This window comes from Falco rusticolus, chromosome 1 (assembly GCF_015220075.1).
Source record: "Falco rusticolus isolate bFalRus1 chromosome 1, bFalRus1.pri, whole genome shotgun sequence".
NCBI classification, from domain to species: domain Eukaryota; kingdom Metazoa; phylum Chordata; class Aves; order Falconiformes; family Falconidae; genus Falco; species Falco rusticolus.
In genome coordinates, this window is record NC_051187.1 from 69,844,482 (window position 1) to 69,871,217 (window position 26,736).

At 39.0% G+C, this 26,736-nt stretch overlaps 1 protein-coding gene across 1 annotated transcript in view; it reads left to right on the plus strand.

The window, feature by feature from the left end:
• CORIN (corin, serine peptidase) overlaps positions 1 to 26,736 on the plus strand; it is a 146,485-nt gene that overhangs the window by 23,173 nt on the left and 96,576 nt on the right. Inside the window, exon 3 of the mRNA XM_037393916.1 lies at positions 4,927 to 5,373. Coding sequence (XP_037249813.1) covers positions 4,927 to 5,373 — 447 coding nt within the window. The remainder of the gene's footprint in view (positions 1 to 4,926; positions 5,374 to 26,736) is intronic.

A 26,736-nucleotide genomic window follows, 5' to 3' on the forward strand; every position in this document is an offset into this window, starting at 1 on the left:
TTCAGGCAACAGCAGCTGTTAATATGAAAGATAGCTACTTTGTTCCGCTCCAGCCCTTTAGTATGAGCCTCATGTTTTTGCTGAGACTTCATTGCCTGAAAGCCAGAAGTTGATGAAAGGGAAATCTCTCCTTTCTGCACATGGCCTTAGGAGCCTGACTGTCCTACAGCTTCTTTAAAAGATGCATTCCACAAAGCCTACTTTTAGTTCCATTTTATCTGGCAACTGATCCATTATTTGCATAAGTTACCCGTTGAGTTGAAAAAAAATAAATTACAACTGACCTCCTTTTTGGCCCCTTGGCCAGCTGGTAAGCGGTTTAAGGTGATGTCTTTACTTGGCAGGAGGAGCAGGATTATGTCTGCTACTGAGCTCAAGAGATGTGAAATGGTTTGGTATGCGGTGGGACCTCCGTATTAGCAGTGATGTGCCCATTTCTTCAGAGCACAGGGCCACAAGAACAGACCCTGCAGAAGTCTCAGTGGGTATGTGCTGGCTAGTTACAGTAGTGAAACAGTGTTTTATTCCCTGTGTAACTGACTCATCCATTACACATCCTTTGGTAGGCTGCTTTGCTCTATTTCATTAGCTTTTTAAACAAACTTGGTCTTTTTGAGATTTCCTGCTGTGAACTTCTAGAAATCACCCACAGATTGTGCTGCCAGCATCTCAATTTAATAGCTTGAACAGTGTGACTATTTCTTAGATCTCATAACTGTCCATTTCAGAGCTTTAAATAAAACATTAATTTCACAATAGTGAACAGCAACTGGAAAGTGATCAGTGAAACTGTTGGCAAAGCATTGCTTTGAACCAAATGAGCCTGGTGCCAGTTCCTCATTTTTGTACCAAACACAGCAAAGGCCAGCATGCTGTATGTTTCTGTCATCTGGACATGTCCAGCTGTAGCTGGAGACACAAGTCCAAAATGGTTACAGCTATTTCTCAACTAATTAACTACCTGGCTTAAGATTTACTATCTGTAGCTCTATGATTTACTGTCTATAGGTCTGTATGAACTCACATCTAAAGAAAAGCTGGATATAGTGTGCATGTATACATGCATGAAATGCATGTTCTGTGTGAATCGTATGGCTGTTAGCAGACGTTGGTAGAGAGTAATTCAGTTCTCATTACTGAAAAGATTAAAAAATGATTGTTTTAAAGCATCACACTGTTTTCTTAGGTATCTTAAAATTTATACAGTTCCGTCAGGGTATTTGATGGTATAAAAAATCTCCAGTCAGCTTAATTTAAGATGGAAAATATACCGTAGTATTTTCAGGGGGGGAAAGGATGAGAATCAAAGCAAATGGGAGCCTAACTCAGAGAGTGGACTCTATAGCCTGGAATTAAGGCCTTGAATTTCCTACTGTGCATTGGAAAGATGAGAGGATAGGAGGAAAATATGGCAGGAGAACAAAGTTTCTCAGGAAAATGATCCAAACCCCTCACATACTAAGTGGAAACATAATTGTCATCTAGAGCTAGCCGATGGGGGATGCCGAACAGACGTCTATGCCTGCCTCTTTCAGGGTCATATGTACCAGAGCCCAGGCTCATCATATTTTGCAGGGAAAAAAGCCAACGCTGTTAAAAAGAATTTTAATGTTACTCATTGTCAGCTGAAATGATACAATTGGGAAGGCCTTTTGTGTAGAAGAGGTTCATTGTGTGGTACACCTGTCAAGAAGAGAAGGGGAGTTGTTATCACTAGGAAACTGAAAATAGAACAAAAAATGCTATAGTTGGAAAGGGGGTTTGAAGAAGCCAACAAGCATTTGGGAATCTTGGTGAAAGAAGTAAGTGACCTTATGGGTAGTGATAGATACCCATATTATTTGTTGTTCCAGAAAAAGAATGAAATAAGGCTGAGTGGCGAGAGGATAGAATCCAGTGGGTAACTTCAGTATTTTCCTTAACAGTATTTATGGTTCCACTGTATTAAACCAAAAGTTGTTTTTAAACTCCTTTCAAGAGTTTGCCTGTCTTGTATTATATTGTCTGCTATTCTGCTGAGTGATATATAAATAGCCAATCATTTTCACCTTAATTTTAAATCATTATTTATAGCTCTTTGGGACCAACATTTTCCAGGCTTTTTCTATTTCTGTGTTGAGTGGAGGAGATGAGATGAGCCTAGTGAGGAAGAGAGAGAATTTGAAAAAAAATCCCCTTAGCTATTCTTGAATTACGAAAAAAATTATGCACTTTTCCAAAGGAGGAAACAGCTCATCTTAACTTTTTGAAAACTACAGAAAAAACTATGAATTTTGAAACTAAGTAGGTCTCTAACTCAGAGAGAGTCAAAGCTTTATTTGGAGTCAAAGCATCCAAGTAAAGCTACATATGAGTGAGCACAATTTCTGAGCATGATCCGTCATGATTCCTTATATTTTAGCAAATGATATTACTACTGGATCCCTGATTGTGAAACCAGAGCATGTTCATTCCTCCTGTTTAGCTTGACCAGAGGACTCAAGTGAAAAAAAATTGCTGCTGAAATAATTTGGAGCTAGTTTTTTAGTTGCTTTTGTAAAATACACACAATAAATTCCTCCAAATCCCAGTGAATTATGAACATTTGCTGGTGGAAAAACAGAAACCTTAACGTGTATATATATAAAGTTCCCCTGGATTCTTCCAGTAGAAGTTAGACTCAGAGATTTACTCACAGTTAGTGACAATGGAGCCAAAACAGCCCATTCTGGATAAATGAGGGTATGGTAAATCACAAACGGTAACCGTTTCATTGAACCCCATTATATTTCAGGAATCTTGCAAGTTGTTCTTGCTGGTTCCAGTTGCTATAGTTAAAGGTTACTCAGTGAAGAAGCAAATGATAAGACTGCTTCTTCTCAGCTATTGTAGTTCTTTTTTCTTCTCACCTATAAAGCTTTCCAATCCAAAGTCACTTCAGACTGTAACTGAAGACTGTAACTGGTTCTTCTGGTATTGTTATTTATTTGTAGCTGTGATTAATAAAGATTTCCTCCTGCACAGTCCTTGAATTTCAGACCAGTCAACTGATTTAGTCTAGCTGCAGAGTGCATTAAGGGGTGAGAAAAGGAGTTCAGTAACGGCAGTGGGAAGGGGCTCAGGATACCTGAATGGGTACGGGCTGCATATGGTGCCTGGAGTTGGCAGAGTGGTAGGTTTGGCCAGGGAGAGACCTTGGAGTGGTGGTGGGTGAGCAATGCCTGGCTGAGAGGTGATTGTACCACTAGTCATTTTGGTAAACACAATAATCAAACTGAAAATGAACTCCAGTTGAAATGGTGGTGGGTGTCGTGTGGACTCGAGTCATCTGTACCAAGCAGCTAGTGAAGGATCAAATCATTACAAAAGCTTAGCAAAAACGATTCACACATCAGAGTGGAAAGAAAAATCTGCATGATTAGCTTTGAGTTCAAAGGGTTTGTAGAGCACAACAGGAAACGAATTCTTGTTAATGAGCTTCAGGTGTGACCATCTTTTTGGCTTGAGGGGCTGGTAGCTGGCAGTGAGGGTGAGAGAGAAAAGGAGTGGAAAGGGTAAGTTGATAACTGTCTTCTTTCCATATGAAGCTATTCTGGAGGAAGCTGTGGTTTAGGTCTTTTCTTTGGATTTTGGCTGAGGAAATGCTGTTGCATTTGTGTCCCAGTGCTCAAAGGACAAATAGTTTTTGCTGCCTTGATTTTACTTTATTGTCTTGAAACAATGTGAGAGGAGTGCTTAAATATTGTTGGTAGGAGTAGGCAACAAGAAAAACTATTAAAATTATCAATTGTTGTCAAGGTATTTAGAAACAGTTCAGAGATTTTATGTTTTGAAGGATTCCTTTTAATTGTTTATAATCAAGTCTAGCTGAGCTGTGCTTATTATGACTGTTAAACTCTTTTTTTTTTTTTTCATGACTAGCTAGTAGCAAAAATTGCTTTTGCTGTTTAACAAGTTTTGTATGTTGTGACAGAGTGGTGTTTCCCTTCTAGCATTTAATATGACTCTAATATACTTGGTTAAAAAATTTGAGTTAGTATTTTTAGTTTTTATTGTAGATAACTATGTTATGTGTCCTATATATGTTTGAGATGCCTTCTTTATTATTTGGATTACTTAAATACTTCAGTTACATTCACAGGATAAAAATAGATTCTCTTACTATTTAGTTTGAATTCCCTGATCCGTAGTATTATGCGGCTGTTTTGATTTGTTAACTATAATTACTTGCAACTGTTCAATGCATACAACTAAGCAAAGTCTGTGTTTGTCTCTAATAAATGAACAACAACAACAAAAAATATTACAGTAAGTAGCTAAAATTTTGGATACAACTATATATTTAAAATACAGTATCAGACGAATGAAAAAGTACTGGACCTATGTTTAGCAGTGGTAGTTAAATTATGAAATCCTATGTAGAGAAAACAATACCTCTTTCCTCTTTAAAAGTTAGTAAATATAAAATATACTAAAAATGTATCAGTCCCCTTGAAGCTTCAGCATTAGCTTTACCGAGATGGTGGTACTATGAAAACAAGAGATGATGCAATTTAAAAAGAGAAAAATATATTAGTATTGCCAATCTTATTAACACCATGATAGAAGAAATGCATGTTGGAGTTCCCTGAAATTACACTCTATTGTTATAAATATGTCAGAGTTCAGTGACCTACTACAAGTAAGATTAAAAGACTTCTAGTTCATGGAAGCATTTATTTCTTTCTCTTATTCATAGCTTTTCATAGTCATAGCTTTAGTTTTGATGCGCTACTGTTATTTTGTTGGTACGTTAATTTTTTCACTTGAGTTCTCTTTAACTTTGAAATGTATGTTACTTTTTTAATCTGTGCCGTTATTTTTATTATTAGCCTTCTGAAACAAATTGGTAACAGTTGTCCTTCCAAGTGATGATAATTGTGGGTTTTTTTATTCCCTTTCTTGCAGGAGTGTTAGAAAAAACATGCTTTTATTCAAACGGAAGTGAGGTCCTCACAGTTAATGGTGATATTGAAACATCTGATGATCTTTTGCCAAACATGGTTGAAAACAGTTCCAAGACTGATCCCACAATGGATCTTGGTACATGGCCCTCATCCTGGACCACCACACCTTTATCCCACATTGACCAAATGAACAAGAACTCAAATATATTTAGAGAGACTTTCCAGGAAAATTCATTTGCTCTTGCAACTCAGGCCACAGTGCTCAATCCTCAACCTACATATGATGGTGCAGAGGGCTCTGAAAACAGCACCCAGATGTTTGCCACTGCAGAAGAGGCAACTTTGTGGCCTACAGATGCATCCTTTAACAACACAGACAGGATGACCGATCGCCCAGTTATAAGTCCTACCCGTCCATCTGTGTCACAAAAAATGGATCAGAAAAAAAGTAAGTTTACGTTTTATTTGGCTCCACAATTTTGAGTCAGAAATTACAGAACATACTGTTGGTATGCTTCCCAGTGTGTTTGCGTGAGTTCTGAGGAATGTGTCCCTTTTGGTAGTTTCTTTTGCCATGCACGTTCCATGTTGCAAGCAACTGGTTTCTTATCAGAACATTTGATCGGCCTCATTGAGGAAGATGCAGTAAATTCTTTCAGGTATGAATACTTACAATACATTCTTCAATTGGTGATAATCATGCATGCTTACCAAGGCTGAAAATGAGTTATTGCAGACCATATTCAATTTGTAGATTGAATTTTCTGTTTCTTTAATCTTACATACATGGCAAGTACTTTCTTGAACTTGGGATGTAATTACAGTTACAACTTTTTCTATGTTAATGTATAAATTCTTCTCTAATTTGAAGCAGTTTCTCGCTATAGCAATAAAGTTCCAGTGAAATTTCCGAGGACTGTAATAAAAATGCCTAGAGAGAATACTAGCAATTAACTATGATTGGTTTCGGTGGTTTTTTGGTTTGACTGTGAAAGTACGTGCATGTCATTAGTGCCATGGTTATTTTATTGATTCACCAGTGGTAGTGAAAGGTTCCTTGATATTATTTTGCTAACAACTGAGAACGCTAGGGTACCATATTAAAATGAATTTGTTTCTCTTGAACTGCATGTTGTTCCTTTGCTCCTGATCCCACCAAGGCACAAAGTGAAACTTACTTGAGGTCATAGAGAGATATGAAATAGATGAAAGGAAATCGTGACCTAGAAGTGGCACACTCTATTAAATGTTTTTGTGACATTTCTATGAAATGAAAATGAAGGGATAGTATCTGACAGGGGTGATTACTTCTGTTGGATTCTGTGCTTAGTTAAGTTGTAATACCCGGTATTAGTTATCTGAGATTTTTTGCTCTGCTGTGTTTTTTTTAAGCATTCTCCCTTCAGGAATTTGTTGTCCTGTCCCATCCCATCCCTTCCCCCACTATCAAACATGCAGATAAAAGCTGGGAAACAGCTGTTACGTTTTTTTTCTTGTTCTTTCTGGAGTGAAGTAAAAGTAGGGAAAACATTTGAATAAGACTTTCTTTTTTAAAAACCTGCTACACAAGAGTTTCTTTTTGAAGGAAGTTCAGCAATAGTTTATCATCTCACACAAAAATTAGCTTTCAAAAAGAACAACTTTACTGTGAAGCAATGATTTGTCAGTATTTTCTTCTGTCTCCTAGACTGTAGTGACTCCACAGGCCATTTGTATGGTGCAGGTTTTCTGTAGTTTGTTTGCTATATGATTTTTTCTTAAACGGTTTTATCTCTTATTTTCTTCCCCTGCACCCTTAACCCAGAACAAATTTATATACATGCACACTTGTATCCTATTAATGATTAATTTATTTACCTCTTTTGGTAACTTGGTTAACTATCACTGCACCAAGGAACAGATTAGAAGCATGCTATAGATACTTCCACCTCACAGGATTTTCAATAATTACTGTAGCAAAGGACATCTTAAAGTTGTGGCCTGATGATTAACATTGAGCAAAACCGTAGGGCAATATGCTGCCTGTTTTTCTTAACCAGGTCTTCTTTGATGTGTTGTGGGGTCCAACTGTTCCTATTCTAGAAGAGGATGTGTTTGCATTGCAGTTTTAGTAACCGGGTAGATACAGCATAAGTATATTGTGTCAGGTTCTGTGTTTGTACCCATTTGCCTTATCATCACATTTGAGACACTTGAAATTGCAGGAAATATAGGTGAAACAGTGTAAAACCTTTTCCCCTTTTCTTACCATGTTGGAAGGAACGTTTTTGAGATGGACGTGATATGCATATATGTGTGTATGGGAGGTGATATCTTTCCTTCCTAGGATGCTGACACAGGGGCAGTGCTACAGTGGCTCAGGACGTCCTTAGGTTTAGATTTCCAAACTTCCAAATATTTGGGTTTGGTATTATATAGAAAGGCACTTGTAGAGTATGAAGGAACTTGGTTGTATGTGCTCTGCTCTGGGAAGTGCAGTTTGTTCTAGCAGCAGTATGACTGCATGTATATTCAGTAGGCATGACTACTTGGTATTCTACTGTGCAGTAGTTTCTTCTTTGTAAAGGACAAAAGATTTCGAAGATGAATTTGAAATACCACAGGTTTCTTTAAAAAATAAAAACAACAAAAAAGCCCAAATATCCCAAACTGAGATATTTAAAGCTAGGTTTTTCTCCCCCATCAGAAACATCAGGAGATAGTGTGTTACTAGTCAACAACCATCTCAGTCTTTGATTCCACTTTCAAGTGTTTTGCTTATCTGTATTCATGTGGATGTTTCTTAATTCTGTGTGTAGGAACATAAAAAAATGTATGTATATATTGGGAGCGTAGAACAATTTGGTCTCAGAATGCCTTCCCATGGCTGTCCGAGGCATGGAGGACAGAAAGCAGGTGATTTTGATGAGTTCACAGGGCTCCTTCACTACCTTGCTTGTCCTGGCCTTTGCAAATTAACTCCTTACACTTGTCCTTGGTCTCTGATCTCAGTTTTCCCATGAAGCTTTACTTCTTGGAGTGAACTCTAAGGTAACAGAATGTGGTCTGATGTCCACAGGAAATTCCTATGTATTCTGATGTGGAGGGAGGTGGGGGATAACTGGGAGATGAGATGTAAATAAGTTTTGCAATAGTAAGCCTGGAATAGCATTTTTGAGTAAAAAGGATTTTTTGGGACAAGTAATGCTTAATGACTACATGGGAATGGTGCTAATAGACCAAATTAAGTCTCTCTTGCTTAGTGTCTGGATCCAACTGTGACCATTAGAGCATGCCTAAAGAGTAATAAACGAGGGCTAGCATACAGAGGCACTTCAACATTATATGGTAGCAGATTCCAGTGATCTGCAGTGAGTCCTGATGAGTGTTCTCCCGTGAATTTATGTAGTCGCTTTTGAACCCATGTAAAATGGAGGTTTGAGCTTTTTAGACATATATTATAAGGAAATTAATCTCCAAATGAAGTGTGAGGCTGATGTTCCATCATCACCAATGCAGATAATCCGTTGGTACGTTTCATCTGGTTGAAATGTGGGGAGATGAATGCGTTTCTGTTGCTTTAGTAAGCATGCATAACTTGGACTTTACACTGTTTTTATGCAGGGTGTTAGAAGACAAATGATATGTCCTACAACATAGAGACTGCCAGTGCAAAACCAACCAGACAAAACTCTCTGAACCCATTTGAACTGGCATTCGTGTGCTTTAATGTTTTTCATCTGGTGTTAGAATCCCTAGCACTGGATTTGCTTTACTGTTGAACCACAGCTTTATTAAAAGATATTAGAACACATTAATAAGAGAAATGATAAACATTGTGACCATATGGTATTCACCCAAGACTTTAAAATAACACAAGTAAGACATTGCTGAGTTACTAACTGGAGAGGAATGAAATTGGGCACATGTGACATCAATTATTTTAAAAGTCCTTGAAGCAGAAGGGACGTTCTTTGGCAGAAATTCTAGTAAAGAATAGATTAGTGGGTAAATGGAAATTCATGATACAATAAGGAAGAGATGAAGATGTTTATTTTCATTTTACAAGGGGAAGCAAAGCCTCACAAGTCTATTAGAAAGTTCTTTGAAGGATTCAGTGAAAAGGCTGGTGAATACAATATACTTACTTGGCTCTTCAAAATGCTGTTAACAAGAGTCTTCACTGATAAGTCTTACAGACGCTTTTCTCACAGACTCAATGTTCATTAAAAGACAGAAGGAAGACTCCACAGTGAAGGTTACTGCTGGAGTCATACAGGGTTTTCTGATCTGGCAAAGCACTGAATAGTCAAGTAACAACATTTCTGCTAATACAGAATTATCTGTCTAGATTGAATAGTTGGGAATCACATAAAGGTCTCATAGAGAGAGTGACTGATAAAATATTTAGAAGACTTTGTGCCAATAGGCGCAAAAGAATGCTGTAGAGTAGGGAACAACCCTAACTCTATGTAATACAATGCTGGACTCTCAGCTAGCTTTGCCACCAAAAAATAAAAAATATCTGACAGTTTGCTGCAGACAACTTTCTGGCTCCATGACTGTCAAAAAGGCAGACAGGTTGTTAGGTATCATCATGAAGTCTGGAAGAACAAAACAGAAAATCTCATTACATCAGTCTATAATTTCAGAAAGATAATAGTAGAATTGGAAGAAGCAAATAACAGGTAACCAGACCAGAAGAGACATGGAATAGCTTAGATGTGAGGAGGCAGTAAATAGGAGGAAGACACTGGTTTTGTCCTGGAAAATAGCTGGCTGAGGAGTAAGTGGTTGTGGTAGATATCCATACCTTTTTGAGTGTCCTGGTGAAATAGAACAGGGAATAGTTACTCACTGGTTTTCATTATATCAGCAGGTGCCCCCACCCCCCCGTTGTTTTTGTTTGTTTGTTATCAGAGAGTAAGTTAGAGCAAAAAAAAAAAAAAAAAAGGAGACATCATGGAACTCATTGACACTGGATGATGAGAAAACTGCAAAGTATGACAATGCTTGGAGAACTTCATGAGGGGTTGGTCTGTTGGGGGCTTTTAAACATGGTAGTCCAGTGGCAACCTCTGACTTGTGAAGGCTTTTGAGATTTTAGGTTGCCAGTTGTTGTTATAGTCTTAGGAGGTTGTTCCTTGTATTTGCCCTAAATTCTTGGAGTTTTTCTTGAACATAAAATGCCAGCTCCTGCCAAAGGCCAGCTTCTGAGTTCAGTGTATCCTGTATTACCTCTCTGTTGGAAAGCAAGTGAAGCTATACATTTTTCCCGTTGAGGGATTTGAGGTTTTGTGACTTCATGTTTAAATGTTTTCTGAAGGCATGGGCCATGGTCTTAGGTTACTAGAATGGTTCATTGGAGAGTTTTATGATAGCAATAATGTTGGGAAGGGAGTCTTAGGTGAGCCAATATGTTCAGTGGTGTATATTCATGGAATTTAGAAGCATATGCAGTAGTGTTCTGTTCATCTGTCAATCAATGCTTAACAAAAAAAGAGCTATATACTAAATAGTTATTATCTTAACAAATAAAGGATGTTTTTCCAAGATAAATATCAGTACAATTTTATAGGTATTTTTTAATCTTGGAAACAAAAGTAGGCTGCAGTTAGGCAGTAAAGTGGGAGACTGACAAGGAGTTCTGAAGTGTATGTGATTAAGAGATGTTTTCACATCAAATGATTTGGGGAGACAGGAAGAAGGAGAGAGAGTGAGGGGTGACATTCTTCCTAGAAAAACATCCTGTAAACTAATAGAATATGCAGTGGGACAAGAGGTATTGGTACCTGATTTTGTTTGTTCCACTCACTGATGTCTATGCATAAGTGTATTTAATATCCCTTTTTATCTGTGCCAAGTTCCTCATAATTCTCTCCTAACAGACAGTCTAGTAACCCTCTGCCATTTCACAAAAATGTTTCAGCGGAGAACTGAAACCTAACATGAAAAGTAACATGGCCAAATGTGATCATCTGCCACACCTTCCTGTGCTTGGCATCACCCCTCCCCACCCCAGCAGGCTCCAGTGCTGTGAGGAGCTGAGAGCACAAGATGCGTTCCTCAGCAGAGCCCCAGAAGCTGTAGCAGGTCTCTGTGGTTTCTGAAATGGCTCCTGTGGCTTTTGTATGGTGCTGAGCAACATCGGCTTCAGCCTTGCTTTTCTAGTTGCTCCGCTGCCGTAAGTGGGAGGTGGCACTGGTGGTAGAAGAGGTGGTCTGCAGAGGGTTTCATCTGGGGAGCAGCCCGGCTGCACAACTCCAGGCTATACTGGGGAGTCCAGGGAGAGCACTGGGCCTCTAGACCTTTAATTAGGAAAAGAACTGAGTAAAGAGCAAGGTGGATAGAAAGAAGAGACATGTTTTTTCCAGCTGTGGGTTATTCAGAATGTACTTGACAGAGTGCTAGGAAAAGGCACACATCCCAAATAAGCATGGATTTGGTTCCTGTTCAGCTCTTTCTTGCGCTTGTGCAAGCATGCAAGAGGGTGAAAAAAACCATGAGCCCTAAATGGTTGCTTGGAAGGATGAAGTGGAAAAGTGCCTTTGAAAAAGCAAGTCAGTGTATCAGAGAACTTAAGTGTTTCAAAACGCATGCCATTTATTTTGCTTGTGTGCATCTTTTATTCTTTTCCTAAACAACAAATATTCTTATTATGCAGAGGACCCTTGGGTCTTTTCATATTTCATGCACATCTTTGAAACAAAGCAATTTATTTGCAGTCCCCTACTCAGCATAGAGGTTATCCTAATCCTCCCTATTGTCATTTAACGATGTTTAGCTTATACATGAAATAAATCTTTGTCTCGCCCAGCTTCTTACTTTGTAGTTGGTGTTCTGCCACTACTAGAATCTACAGAGAACTAGTCTGGTCCAGCTTTCCCTTTGCTAGAAAGGAGCAATATGAGAAACACTGTGGGGATACTGGAAGGGAAATGTCACATGGCACAGAAACAAGAAATTTCCTGCCTTGTTCTGCTCATATTAAAAACATATTTTTTTTTCCACTGAAGCTATCTGTCATGTGAAAAGCGGGTGGTAGTGGAAATCCTCTCAACCCCAGGTGTTTGTTCTGTCTATTAGCACCCCAGGAAAGCAGAGACCCTTGTGCCTGACCAGCCTGTCAGCGTCCCATTACAGGGACCCTTCATTGAATGGTCCCACTGGATCGGAGGGCGATTCGACTGCCTTGTTCAGCAAAACACACCAACAGCATCAGGGGGACCCCTCAGTGGGTCTCCCCACTTTATTTGAATGTGATACCCACTGCCGGCAACTGCTAGCGCCCACAAAGGACTAACACTAACAGTTTACAGAATAACACTATTATAAAATTATGACAAGTTAAGGTTGGTGATTGCTGGTGATAGGGGCTGTCTGCAGAAACAAGCTTGAAATGATACACTACCAAACTGTATACAACCAGAACCTTAACTAACTCATTCTGGCTGTCACTAATTATGTAGCATGCATGAGTCAAAGTTCTTAGCCAATAGGCATCCCTGTGGGGGGACAAGGCAGATTCAGCCCGTCGACTGATCCCAGAAGTTACGATGGGATCTTCCTCTCTCTTCTCCCCTCATCTGTCCACTTCTTATATACTTCTAGTATATTGTTCATCATACACAGGACGGGTTACAAATTTCTCACTTCTAATGCAAATAGTACGCATCCTCAGATAGCGCTGCTGAAGTTCTCTGCTAACTGCGCATGCTCCTCAAGCGGGGTTTTGCCCTCTTTTGGGGGGAGGACATTTGAGTTGGAGGTCGTGATGTCCCACTACCGCTATTATCTTTGTTCTATTTTCAACTAATTTTCTGTTGATGTCAGTGGATTGCAACACTTCATCATCCTGTTTCCTCTCGTAGCCAGAACTTTCCTCACTTGAAGGCTTCTTTCTGCGTAACTTAGGTAATGGTGTTCTTGTCACTGCCTGTTCTCGCGCTCCCCAGGGCTGACTCCCTTGATTAGAAGTCCCATCATTCATGACAACTTTAGAGTGAGTCAGCTTGACCTAGCTTTGTGAACACTGAATCAGAGTGGGTAATCCAGGAGTTTAGACAACAATTCCCCCTGCCCTGGACTTATTTCCATCCAGGACTAGTCCATTTCCGTCACATTTAGGTGGAGCTTGAGTGACTCTAGTCATACGTATGGTTGTTACTAACTGGTATCACATGCCCGGTGAGGTGTAGCGGTATCTTGGAGGCAGGTAACTTTGGGAGGGAGGTGTGCGTGTTAGTATTGCAATGAGATGATTTCAATCTGAGGGAAATCATTTCACCACAATGGTTGACTCAGCCAGGGACATCTCATGGATTCTTCACGTGACAACTGGTATGCAGCTTATCAGCTGTGTGGTGCCATCAAGTTCCTGACAGAGCATGGCTGCAGGGTCTCCACTCTGCTGGGGAACTGTGGTGATGTAGATTCTGTGCATGCCAACCATCCTGAAGGCGATAGCTGTATTTTACCCTAAAAAGCTTTTTGTTATACTACGCTTCTCTTAGGACCCAATTTTTCTCTAATTCCTCCCCTCAAGGTGAATTTCCCACAGTATCCAGTAACTGCATCCCAAGTCACACTGTAGTCTTACATCTCCTCAATCCCCACTATCTCAAGCAGTGATATAATAAATGGTCTAATGAATCTAATAAATCTATGCTCTAGGAAATCACTTCCAGCTCAATTTATGTTCGGTTCCTCATACAAGTTGGAATAGACCCAATTATACAAGGAGCAATATCAGCAGTAGACCCAGTGTAGAACTTTAGGGTTATTGCTGTCCTAAACCAAATAATTTAAAAATAGTGTTAAGCCATTATTTTCTATTGAGGAGAAAATGGTTTTGGTTTTTCAGAGTGGTATGGAAGAACACAAACAGTGGTCTCCTAAACCCCAGGCCTGGAGTTTAGCCACTCAGCTGTGGGGTTTTTTTTTTTTCATGCAAATGCAAGCATGAGTAGACTAATGTGGTAGCTGTTAGTTCTGTTGGTGCTTGAGTTCATGCTTGTGTTTTCAACAGTAGCTTCTCTTTCTTTATTTAGGCTATACCTACATTTTCTATCAAAATTAAAGAAATAAAGTGAAAAAAAGTGGCCTAAGACTTTGGCAATGTGGTCCTCATTTAAAAAAAAATGCATTTTTTTCCCCACTAGTTAAAATAATCACTAGAGCCGTTCAGGTTTTTTTGTCTAGCAGAAATTTAAAATTAAATTTGCAGTTGACATGGCAAAATTAGTGACCAGTAAGAGAAACACATGGTGAATTTTCACTAACTTCAATAGCAAGAACCAGCTGTTCATCAGTTTGCTTCTTCCACCATTGCTATTTCATATGGCTGCATGAGCATAGCTTGGCAATGAAACCGTTAAGTTGCTGACATACAAGATGAATTAACTGGAACTGAAAAAATTCTTAAGTAACTTACATATATTCTGTATATATTACTTATATAAAATACATAGAGATTTTTCATTACAACTTATAAGGAAGAAAAAGTTTACTAGCTTTTATCACCTGGTGCATTGCTACTCTCAGGTAATTGCCACAAGCTTTAAATACTGTGTGAGAATTGTAATACGTTTACCTCTAGCTAAGCTTGTGATGTCAATTCCCTTTAATAAATTTGTGGCTACTTATTTACAAACAGAATAGTTGCAATTATCATTTGTCCAAATGCAGTCTGATGAAACAATGCTTTGTATAAGATATTTAAGACCCCAAGTATCTGTTGGGATAAATACTGTAATGAGTACTATCAAGAGCTATCACACCCCCCTTTGGTATTCCACATATATTTACTCTTTGGCCTTTCAGCAGTGTAGTTTACTTTAGAGTGGGAGATACCCTCCTTGGAAATGACTACAAAATCAGGTTTGTTCTAGTCTTTAAGTAATGTGCGTGTGCTTCTGGAGTTATGGATATGCATACCTTTAGAATTTTAAGGAACAGAAGTCTTTTCAGCTTTATGTCTTTTATGCATCCATTATGTTTTTTTTAAAACTTTGTCGCTTGTTGTTTAAACACATTTTTTGTCAAAACTGAACCACGAACTGACCAAGAGGTTAAGCAAGAAGTCATACGCGTAGCCTGTCATGAAGCATTGAAAGATAGGAACCGTGAAACAAGGCATCTGAACATAATTGCCTGAATAATTACAGCCATTTTCAGACCCTTCAGCTTCTCTGAAACTATTTTAAAAATTGTGTGGTTATTTCAACAAAAAGATTATGTTAATACGTGTTTTGTTCTACATTGTGATTGATTGCTTTGTTTCCAAAGCATGTTTTACATCTGGTAGCAGTATGTGGTTTTGTGTTTGCTTAAAGTTGACCTGCTTTGGTCTGTTATGGGTTATAATAGACAGAGTGCAGCTAGGTGTGGGTATAGAGCCATCATTAATATAAAATGGTAAGATCTAAACTCTTGTCCTAAAACTGGAAGGTCAAAGTATTCATACAACAGAAAGTAATTTACAGTCACTGTCATCTTTCGCAACCAAGTGAATTTCAAGAACATAATGAGTACCATGACTTGAAAATCATTATGGGGGTGGGAATTTGAGAAAGTGATAAATAGCCCGATACAGTTAAAGATCAATTTAGCTACTAAACCACACACAAAATCTGTCTTTCTCACCTTTGTTACAACTGATAATTTAAAAAATCCTAATGATACTCTCCAATGAAATACAATAGCAGAAGTTGATACTTGAAATTAGGAAAAGCTTTTTCACTGGATGGGTAGAGCAGCAATAGAACCGGTTGCCCACAGAGGCTGTGAGATCCCTAACCTTGGGTGTTTCCGAGACTCAGTCAGACTCATGGATGACAACATGCTGGTGGCAATCTCACTTGGAGCAGCAAGTTGGCTGGAGACCTCCAGGGGACTCTTTTTCAACCAGGCTTTTTGTGGTTATAAGGTATAAAAAAATTATTTGCGCATAAGGAGTAGAACATGAGCATTTTGCATGGTTGAAAAAAATTAACATTATAGCTTGTTTAACAGTATTTGAGATAATGTTGTCCTAATTTTTATGGGGAAACTTGTTGTTTCCCTCTAACATACACAGGCAATCAAACAACGAGCTATAAGACAGACCATTGAAGGAAGCTATCTGTATTTATTAGTAGAGCTGTGTGAAAGAAATGAATGGACTTTCCATTCTGGGAAGAGCAATTAAGGTGCAAGGATTTAAAAATCTCAGTTTGCACAAGCAACTTGCAAGCATCATGTTCTTAAGGTTTAAATGCAACCTGAACTGACATACAGTTATAGAAAACTTCATCATAGTTATGTCAAGCTCTTAAATGCCTGTATATTGATGTAATCCTTCTACACATTAAAAACCAAGGTGGTTTCTGACCTCTAATTGCTGAGGCTGTGAAAATTTGTGAACATTCTTCATTGTTCACACAGCAATCAAATAGTGTAACTGCAACTCTAAATAATAACTACGTTAATGTAGATAGCTAGGCTTAACTGTGAAAAGAAGCATTCGGACTCTAGTGGCAGAAAGAGAATTAGGCCACCTCTGAATATTTTAAAAATATGGTACCTAACAGAAAATTCCAGTGATACAGACAGGAGAGTCAGTAGCAGCCCGTCAGAATAAAGAAAGGGCCCAGGAAGTTGTATATCATGTTTTTCAAAATATGCTTTGCCAAATATGCTATCAAATTCAGAAGATCTAGGCTGCAATATTTCTGGCTAATGCAAATGATCTTTTTCAGACAATGACTACCTGTGCCGTAACGAAACAAGCACATACATGCCTCTGAAAAGCATGGTTGTGGGAATTCTCCATGGGGAAAACATAATGTGTTAGACTGATCAGCCCTTAGCCAGGGCTTTAAAGATCAACATCTGGATCTTAAGCTCCACCTGCAAACTGCCAAGCAGGGGACTGCAGTTTGCAAAGCATAGGTTTCATGTACTTACAGTGTTCTGGTTGGCAAGTGTAGTGCTGTATTCTGCTCTTACCTTCTGGGCAGATTTTACAGAGAGGGTTTGCTGTGTTAATTTTGTCTGAAAGTGAGGTGGAAGTTGTTATAGTGAGATATACTTGGAAAAAAGGATTCTTACGGAACAGATTAGCAGAGTAATTTGGCTATTCTCGAAAGGTAATTAACCAGAGACAACTGGGACAGCTCAGGCACAGCCTATTTCTATGGTGACCTATTCACAGCCTGTTGAGTGTATCAACTATTTTAAGTCTTTTACAAGTACTGTGGTTTTTTGTTTTGTTTTGAACATAACAGTATTGGTGCAAAATTAAATGTCAATCGGGCTAGCGTTCATTTTCACTTATTGAAAACACATTTGTTAAAAAACAAAACAAAAACCAATCAAAAACATCTGGATGCCTGCTTGCGTCCTGTGGAGGCTACAATTTTTTTTATGTGTTGCCCCCCCCCCCCCCTTTTTTTTTTTTTAAACAAAGCCTATCAGGAGTACTAGGTCATGCACATGTTTCAAAACAACAGCAAAATCCTGTCCAAAGTAATATGCCAGAGAAAATATTCTCTAATGATAGATCTAATCCTAAAATCAATTTCATTTTGTGCCTTTTGTTTATTTAACAGTAGGTTCTTAAAAATATGTCTCCAATTTCACTGAAGAATCCTGTAATTAGGAAATGACTAATCAAAATACCAGATCTGGAATATAGGCCAGTTCACTCCTCATGGGGGGTAGGTGTTCAGCCTCAGCTTTGGCTAATGAGCTTACCTGCTCTCAGCTGTGCCTGCCCAAGGGATTGAAGAAGCAAGTATGTCCCTCAGCCAAGAAGGGCAGTGTGTGGAAGGACTTTGGTGAAAGAAGTGGGGCTCCAAAAAATGAGGTGGCTTGATGAAGAGTTCAGCCTTCTGCAATGTTCTTTGGTCAGGAGAATAACTGTGTTAGAATTTACAACTGCATTAAGCTCTGAGCAAGAAGTGTCTGATGCAGACTGGATGTGGTGTTCCACTGTACAGCAGCTGGTACAGATTGCCTTAAAAAAAATTATGATAACACTTCAACTCTGATACAAATTATGAGCTGTATTTCCCTCATGGCTAATCCCCTTTCTGTGACCTGGGAGATAATGAACAGTTTTTCTCTCTGCTGCAGGTGGTCAGTAGCCTTATCACCTCTCCCTTTGGTACCTGTGGAGCACAAGGGGGAGTTGAGAATCACTCATTCCTTTCAAATCGTATAATTCATTAGCTGAACGAAGTTAACTGCAGAGCAATTGTTTTCAGCTAGTCTTGGAGTCTGACTTCTATTTCAGATCTGCAGATGGGGTTTGTTGTTCAAAAGCTTGTTTCCCTCTTCCCCACATAAGCGCTGACAAGTCAGCTGGGTGTCACTTAGAGGTTAGCGGTGCTGAGAAGGTGCCCCCATTCCCTTTGCTCAGAGCCATACAGTGCTGTATGCTTCTTTTTATGCACTGGTGTTTGCTGCCTCCTCCATGAGCTGACTCAGCTCTAACACTGGCTAAATTGGCTCTTTGCTGGTCTGGCACCAAAGTTATTTGAAAGGAAATGGCAAGCACACATGGTCGAGAGGAAGCAATATTGTGCCATTGCATCAGTTCAATTGTCTTCTCAAATGTTTTTCTGAGACTGTCAGTTGACCTAAAAGAAGTCATGACCTTCTGTTAGAAAGCCACTGTGACAGTACCTTGCTTATATTTTGAGGCTACCATGGCTGTTACTGAAACATGGATGTGAGCCCTCAGGATGCAAGAGTTTGCCAAATGCCTACCCACATGTAAATGTAATAAAAGTAATACTCCTCCTCTTGAGATTATGTCTTTGTGTTCTATTGCAGCTTTTTTAAGGCACTCCTGTTAAGCCCTTCTGTAGGGATCAAGATATTACATTTCATGTGTAAAGTGTTTCTGATAAACCATATTTCACAAAATCTGCAGGATCTTACATGCCCGTAATCACCTAAAATAAAAGCTATAGATACTTTTTGTACAAGCTTTCTATTGCCATGGTACAACTGAACAGTTGGTCAGTTGCAAAGGAAACAAGAAGTGTCATGGAAGTCATGATTCTATCACTGATGAACTTGTTCCTATGCTAGCTGGGAATTAATCTGTTTTGGTTTTGGCAGTTCTAGAAAGGCAAAAGTTTCCTTTAGATCAAATCAGTGTGGGTGTTATGAAATCTGTGGATTATTTTTTTTTCCTCTGAAATTTGGGGTTTAAAACCCTTTAGATGACACAAAGCACAATGCTTTGAATGCCAAATTGGAATTAACCATAGGTTAGTTCATACAGAATCAAGCCTAGAAAAGTTGTGCTGAACAAGCTCATTTAGCTTGATTTTTATTTTAATTTTCAGAGGCATCAGAAACTTAGTGTATGTTACCAATGTTGGTTGTGGCATTTTTAACATTTTTAATTGATGACCAGCCCAACACAATTATTTAACAACCCAAACTTACATGCGAATGGGCAGTCTTATTTCAGCAGTTTAAAAAGGAGTTACCTGATTTTGAATAAAAGATCTTAGAAACCTAGTAGCTTTACAGACCTCTTGAACTGTTCCAGCCTTTGGGTGAGGTATATACTTTCTAAATATAAATAGGATGACCCATCGTATTCTATCTTTTTCTGTGCTGTTACACACATTAAAGCTTTGGTACACTTCAGCACAGATATGGAGGATTTACTTATGTACTGGGGGGGGAAAAATCTTCAAAACTAAGTTATCTAGCACTTTCTATTAGCTTTATGTAATTTCTGGATAACAACTACTTATAACATATTAATTATACTTAACATAGGGTCTATCATGACAGAAACCTATTATTCTCAAAGTAGATACTTAAGCTAACTGGACAATATTGTTGTGGATTGACTTTGGCTAGCTGCCATATGCCCACCCAGATGCGTTCTCACTCCCTTCCTCAGCAGGACAGAGGGAGAAAATAAGATGGAAAAACTCATGAGCTGAGGTAAAGAGAGGGAAATCACTTGCCAGTTACCATTATGATCAAAACAGACTCGACTTGGGGACACTTAATTGAATGTATTGCCAATTAAAAATAGGATGGTGAGAAAGAAAGACAAAACCTAAAACACCCCTCCACCCTGCCTTTCTTCCCAGGCTCAACTTCACTCCATTCCCATCTCCTCTACCTTCTCCCCACTGTGAGTGGCACAGGGGGTATGGGGAATTGGGGCTGTGGTCAGTCCGTAACAGTTCCTTTCTGTTGCTTCTTCCTCACACCTCTTCCCTGCCCTGGGGTCCCTCCACTTGATGCAGTCCTTCTGGAACAGCTCCTGTGTGGGTCCTCTCCATGGGCTGCAGTCCCTCAGGATAAGCCTTTTCCAGTGTGAGTCCTTGCAGACAAGACCTTGTTTCAAATTATTGAAAGAGTACTTTCTTCTTTTGTGGCATCTGAAATGTTCTAGAGCAAAAGCAGTTTGCTAAAATGAAATTTGTGAAATCTTTTGAGGAATATTCATGTTTTAGATTATAAATAACCTTATCATTTTGCTATGGTGTAAAAGGGACAATTTAGCAATATAGCTACATCTAACCATGGAATGTATGGGAGTAAGTTTGTGGATATTTGAGATTCAGTGATCTAGTGAATAAAGAGTCAAAATGGATGGGTCATGAAACATGATTAAGGTTCTAAGTAATCTCATGGCTTTAGAATATTTCCTCCATCCACAGTCGCTTCTGTGGACTTGCTCATTAGAGTAACCGATATAATCACTATGACAGCCTCACATGGGGATAATCTGTCCCTCTTACTTGATTGTGATAGAGCAACCGCTATAATTTTAGCATGTCTTTAATAGGGAGCAGATACAAATGGGAGACAGCAACAAACTGAGCACTGATCTTGTGACTTCTTTTGGCAAATAACCTGTGTTGTAGTCGTTTGGTGCCAGGTTAGAGACCATGGAATAATGTACTCCTCGGTAAGCCTCCATCTTTAAAAATGAAAGAGTGATCTTGAAACTACAGCTTTTTATGCTACATGTTAAGAAAGTGAATATAAAAGAAAGGAATGCTTTATTCGTGTAAGGGGACCTTGGGTTTAGTTGTAAGACAATGGAAAATGTCGCCTGGTGTTCATCAGTGAAGAAACCTTTGGGCTATTTGGTGAATAGCTGGGGTGGGACTGTAAAAGTAAACCATCACAGTGACATAATCCCCCAGTACATTGTTTTAGCAGGAAAAAACCAACTGCTGTAGCTGCCTTAGGGATATTATGAAATTGCGATATGGCATGAGAAATAACAGCTGGGGAGAAAGGAGGTGTGTGTGTGATAACCCATAAAGATGTGGCCTCTATTATGAAAATGCTTGAGAGCTTCTCCTCTAAGAAAGCATTTATTAACTGTGGTTGTATTATTTGGTCCTGTTATTTACATACTTGGGTTGATATACATCAGGATGGAAGCACTGAATGCATTGATTACGTAGGAGCTGTTAAAAATTCTAAAACCTGAAACTTAAGAAGTGAATGCTTTTGAACTGTTTCTTCTAAAATAACCTTCTTATTGACTGCAACTTTTTTTTTTTTTTTCATGGAATTTCACTTAAAATTACTCCTATCCAGATATCCTGAAATACTTACTTAATGCAGTTGCAGAAGTGAATTGTGTCTGGTTTCCTGACGGAAGTTTTGAGTTACTCAGAGGCAGGTGACATGTATTATGTACATGATGTTCCTTTTTAGGCATCAGTTTGAGTGGAAGTTTGAAATATTGTTTTGATTTTGTGCAAATGTACCTCAATAGTTACAAAAGGAATATGTGCAATTGAAGACAATCCTAGTAGGAACCATAGAGGTATAAATAGCGACCAGCTGTTCATCATTCATTGTGTTACTTTAATTTCTTTCATGCTACTTTGCTTGTCATTAAGAATTTGGAACATGCTTCTATTACAAATGTAATTTACAAGCTTTTTATTTTTCCAGTATTATGCTGACAATGTGTTTTGCCTCACATTAAATCTTAAGGTGCTACAGAGGTTAAGAGTGTGACACTTTTAGAAAGGGAAGGCAATTATTTATTTAGAGCAACACCTGAGCATATGCTAAATTCATCCCTTTTCAGAAAGCACTTCAGTACATGCTTAAAAGATGCTTTTGGTAGAGAAGCTGCCTAGCCTCAAGACTGAAATTCCAAATACACAAAGGACAGTGCTTTTCAAAAAGTAGGTGGCACCTGCCTCCCCTGTTCATTTGAATGGAGTCTGCTGGCACTTAGTAGTTCTGAAGAAAACGTCCATTTACTCTGTGGCTACCTTTTTATCCCCACATGCAGGGATATGAAGAGTTTTAAGCCAGGATCTTGAGCACAGTGCTAGACTTAGGAATTCCCTTAAGTACCCATGGTCTGCCAAGAGGGGGTCTGCAACTTTTCCAAAACCTGTGACCTTTGACTTGAGTAAACCAACTAGTGCTTATTAGTAGTAGTGCACGTCTAATTAGACAAAGCTTTAATTTAAGAGTTTGTGCGTTCTGAATGTTCAATGCCTTTCAGAACTGCATGTCTCATTTTGGATATCCAGTGGAAGAGGTTAAATCTTGATATGGCAGTCTCAAATATTGAGTTTAGTGCTTTGAAATATATAGGCAAATAAAGTTAAGATCACTCTTTCTATTTTTAATATTTTCATTAACATATATAATTTTTAACTTCTTGTAAAACAAATATTATCCTCTCATTTAGATAGATTTAATTTTGGAAGGATGGCTAGGTACCCTGGTTAAAATAACTGTTTAGTATGTTATTTAGATAAAAATGCTTCTGAAGTATTTCTGTTCTAAGTGTTTCAGCATTCCATGAGGGGAAAAAATGGAACTGAGGGGTAAGTGACACAAAAGTCTAATAGTTCTTTAGGCCTAAATAGCAATGGCACCCCCCCTCCCCCAAGTTACTATAAATTTTAAAATAGGCACAAATGATTTGTATCTGAATAGCTTATACCCTCCTAAATGTTTTTGATATTCTTGTCTAAACAATTTTTAAAAAACTTATCTAAACCATAAGCCTTTAAGTGCAGAAAAATTCAATGAAAACCAAGTAGAAGAAAATAACAAAGAAACACGAGCAAGGTGGGTTGTGTTGAAAGGTAAATTGCACTCATTATAATTCACTTGTTATTGAAAGGTAATATGCACTCATTATAAGTAATGATTATTATGTCTTGGGCGTGGGAGAAACTATATAAATAGGGATATACAAACTCAAAATAACAGCTGTATTGACAATACAAGATTGTAGAAATTATAGAATGAAGCTGACATTATAACTGACATGGTAATACAGAAAGTGAATGGAAGGTAAAGATGGAAAATGAAAGGAAATGTAATTACATGGGAGGTTAAGTCATATAAAGAGTAATTTCCATGCATTGAGAATAAGAGATTCTGGGGAGAAGACAGCAGGGGTCTCCAACAGATGGCAAGAATCACTCAGACACTGAAGTTGAAATTGTTGAAGAAATGAAATGTGTTCTTTGTCTCACTATTTAAAATGGCAAATTTAGGACAGATGTCTGGAAGACAAACATTTTCAGGCATCTTGAAGGGGAAATATTAAGGGAAAGCAGAAAAATAAATAATAAAAGAAAAATCTTCAACTGTCTGATTTAAAAACAAAGCCAAATGAACTGGATCCAACCTGAAACTATGAAGAAAACTGTTGACTTGGTTTGACTGGTATATTTTGAGTAGTATGGCCAAACTGTCTGTGAATTGTCTTTGTTGATTTCAAACTGTGATTCAAAATATGTCGTGGCACAAACAGCTGCAGAATAGCCAACAACGTACTTTTGGGAAGAATTGAGAATTTTCTACTGAAGGAAATAATGCAAATAATACAGAGACGTTGATCAAACTTGAAAAGAATTAAAGACTTAGGATTTTTTTAAAGCTATTTGCTTCTAAAGCTTGATTTTGGTTTTCTGTCCATGTTACCTCTTCCTCCAATTTATACTCTTATAATCAACGTAGCTTGACACAGACGTCAGGATTTTATCCTGTAGTAGGAACTATCCAAAGGATCTAATTCCGTTACTGCATCTTTGATGTGTCCCTGTCTCATCCTTGCTTCTGTCTAGCCCTCGATACAGAAAGATGACCTACAATTTCCCCTTCTCTCGAGCTTCCTCTCCCAACTTCATAGAAATTTTTCTGCATGACGCTGAGTCCAGTGTGTCTATTTAAGGCCTGCTTGGTTGGCATGGAGTTTATCTTCCCTGTCACAGGCACCTTCATCAGTGAGAAGGACTTAAAAATTATCCAAATCTGACGTGGCTAAGTGGGATCGATCTAGGCTAGCTAAAGAAAAGATTTAAAAAGACAGTACAGCAGTGCATGAATCAAAACTAAATGTACAATTGTTATAGTGTTTTCAATTATTCTTTCATATTACTTGAATTTGATATTTTTATTAGGCTATGGTGGGTTGCCCTTGGTGGCCTGCCAGATGCCCGCCCAGCTGCTCTCTCACTCCCTTCCCTCAACAGGACAGTTGCGGGAGAAAACAAGATGAAAAATCTCTTGGGTTGAGTGAAAGACAGAGAGATCACTTACCAGTCACCATCAGGTGTAAAACAGACTCAACTTGGGGAAAATCTGAATGTATTGCCCATTAAAAATAAGAGTTGGATGATGAGAAACAAATACAAGAACTAAAACATCTTCCCCACACCTCACCCTTCTTCCCAGGCTCAACTTCACTCCTTCATTCCCGTCTCCTCTACCTCCTTACTGTGAGTGGCACAGGGGGATGGGGAATGGGATTGTGGTCGGTTCCCATCAGTTCCTCTCTGCTGCTGCTTCCTCCTCACACTTTCACCTGCTTCAGCGCTGGGTCCCTGCATGGGCTGCAGTCCCTCCAGAGCAGCTCCTGTGTGGGTCCTCTCTATAGGCTGCAGTCCCTCCAGAACAGCTCCTCTGTGGGTCCTCTCTATGGGCTGTAGGTGCTCAGAGTCAGTATGGGTCCTCTGCAGGCTGCAGTTCCCTCAGGACATATCCACCTGCTATCGTGTGGAGTCCTCCGCAGGCTGCGGAAACCTGCTCCAGCCGGGGCTCTTCCACAGGCTGCAGAGGAGCCTCTGGTCTGGCACCTGAAGCACCACCTCCCCTCCTTCCCTCACCTCGGTGTTCACAGGATTATTTCTCACACTACTTTTTTTTTCTTTTCTTTTTTTTTTTTTTTTTCCTCCTCACTCCCCAGTGCAGCGTTTTACCCTTTTTTAAACATGTTTTCTCTGAGGTGCCGCCATCTTGGCTGCGGGGCTCAGCTGTGCCCTGCCGTGGGTCCATTGGAGCTGGCAGCGTCTGGCCCGGGGCAGCCCTGGCCACCAGCCCCCCGCCCCTCACAGTCCGGCTAGCAGGACCCCATCGCCACCTACACCTCACGCTGAGGGAGCTGGGGAAAACAGGCAACTTTTGTTGGGCTTCGTCCTCTCGTGAAATCATGTAAGAGGAAGCAAAACTCAGGGATATTAAGTGAGAGAGATTATATCTGAATTTTATTTTAATTAGGATAAATAAGTTATATCCATGAGAGACAAAGCAGGAGTTAATACAGTGAAAGCTTTTGACTGGAGGGTGGTGTGGTATGTTTTCACCATTGGTGGAACCATCAAGACCAGAAGACACTCGTAAACCATCACAATATTATCAGCTGAATTTTCTTTTGATGGAAATGATGAAACTACTTTATTCTATCTATATAGGGTGTTGTAATTAAAAATGTCTTTTCCTCCAGACATTACTAAGTGGGAAGGCTTATGAGTATGACACCACTACTACCTCGATTTCTTTGATCTTTTATAATATAATTAGTTTCTTAAATTTGATAAGGTCTGTTTCCTGCATTTAACTGTACTTTTCCAAGGGGTTAAAAGAGCCTGCAACTAGTGCTTGCCCTAGTTACAGAGGTGCTGGATTTTTTCCTCCAGTGTATGTATGTATCCTTTTCATTTTCTTTGATAGTGTAATATGACTGTGTCCTGTCCCATAAGGATTGGTTGGTGTTTTGTGTTATGGTATAATGTGTCCTGGAAGAGAACAAATATGCAGCTTTTCTAGGAGTATGGAAAAAATGCAAGGAAGTGTCTGAGAATGTGTTTAGCAGGGGGGAACAGTCACCCATCATACACACTCGGCAGCCAAGCTGCCCCTCCTGTCAGGAAATGGAGGCTGCTGTGAGTTGTGGAAATCATGTTTCAAGCTAGCATTCATGTGAAAGAAATACAGAGACAGTGCTTTTGTTGTGAAAGAGTTGTTTTTAACTCCTGATACTTGAACTAAGGAGGAGACAGTTTGTAGATTTCCCTGCTGAGCAGATTCCAAAGGATAGATCCTACTTCCTGGCATCTATTGAAGTGTGTCAGAAGAAAATATCTTATTGGGGCACTTTTCCTGAGTTACAGAGAAAAAAGCTGAAATGCAGTATCAGATGTTCAGTCCCAAGTGCACTGTACCTGAGAAATTCACAGCTGGAGGAAGGCCAAGAAAATCTGTACATCTTGTGTTTTAAGTGAAACGAAAAATGTACCAAAATGTCTTAGTACATTAGAAGAAGTATTAAACTTCTTTAAGACAGCAATGAGCTCTGGAAGAAGTTTTGCGGAAAAGACCAGATGCTAGGTAGAGGGCTGTGCTGCTTTGATCTGGAGCAAAAATCCATGACAATCCGGATCTTCAATAGCAACAGGACAGAGGAAGTAAAAAAGGCATTCTGTAGCTTTATCTGTCTCACATATGAGACTGTGAAATCAAGCAGAGTCACAAGATCCTTTTAAGGTGAGGAAAACATGGCAACTTGGGGATAGAAAAAAATTGATTT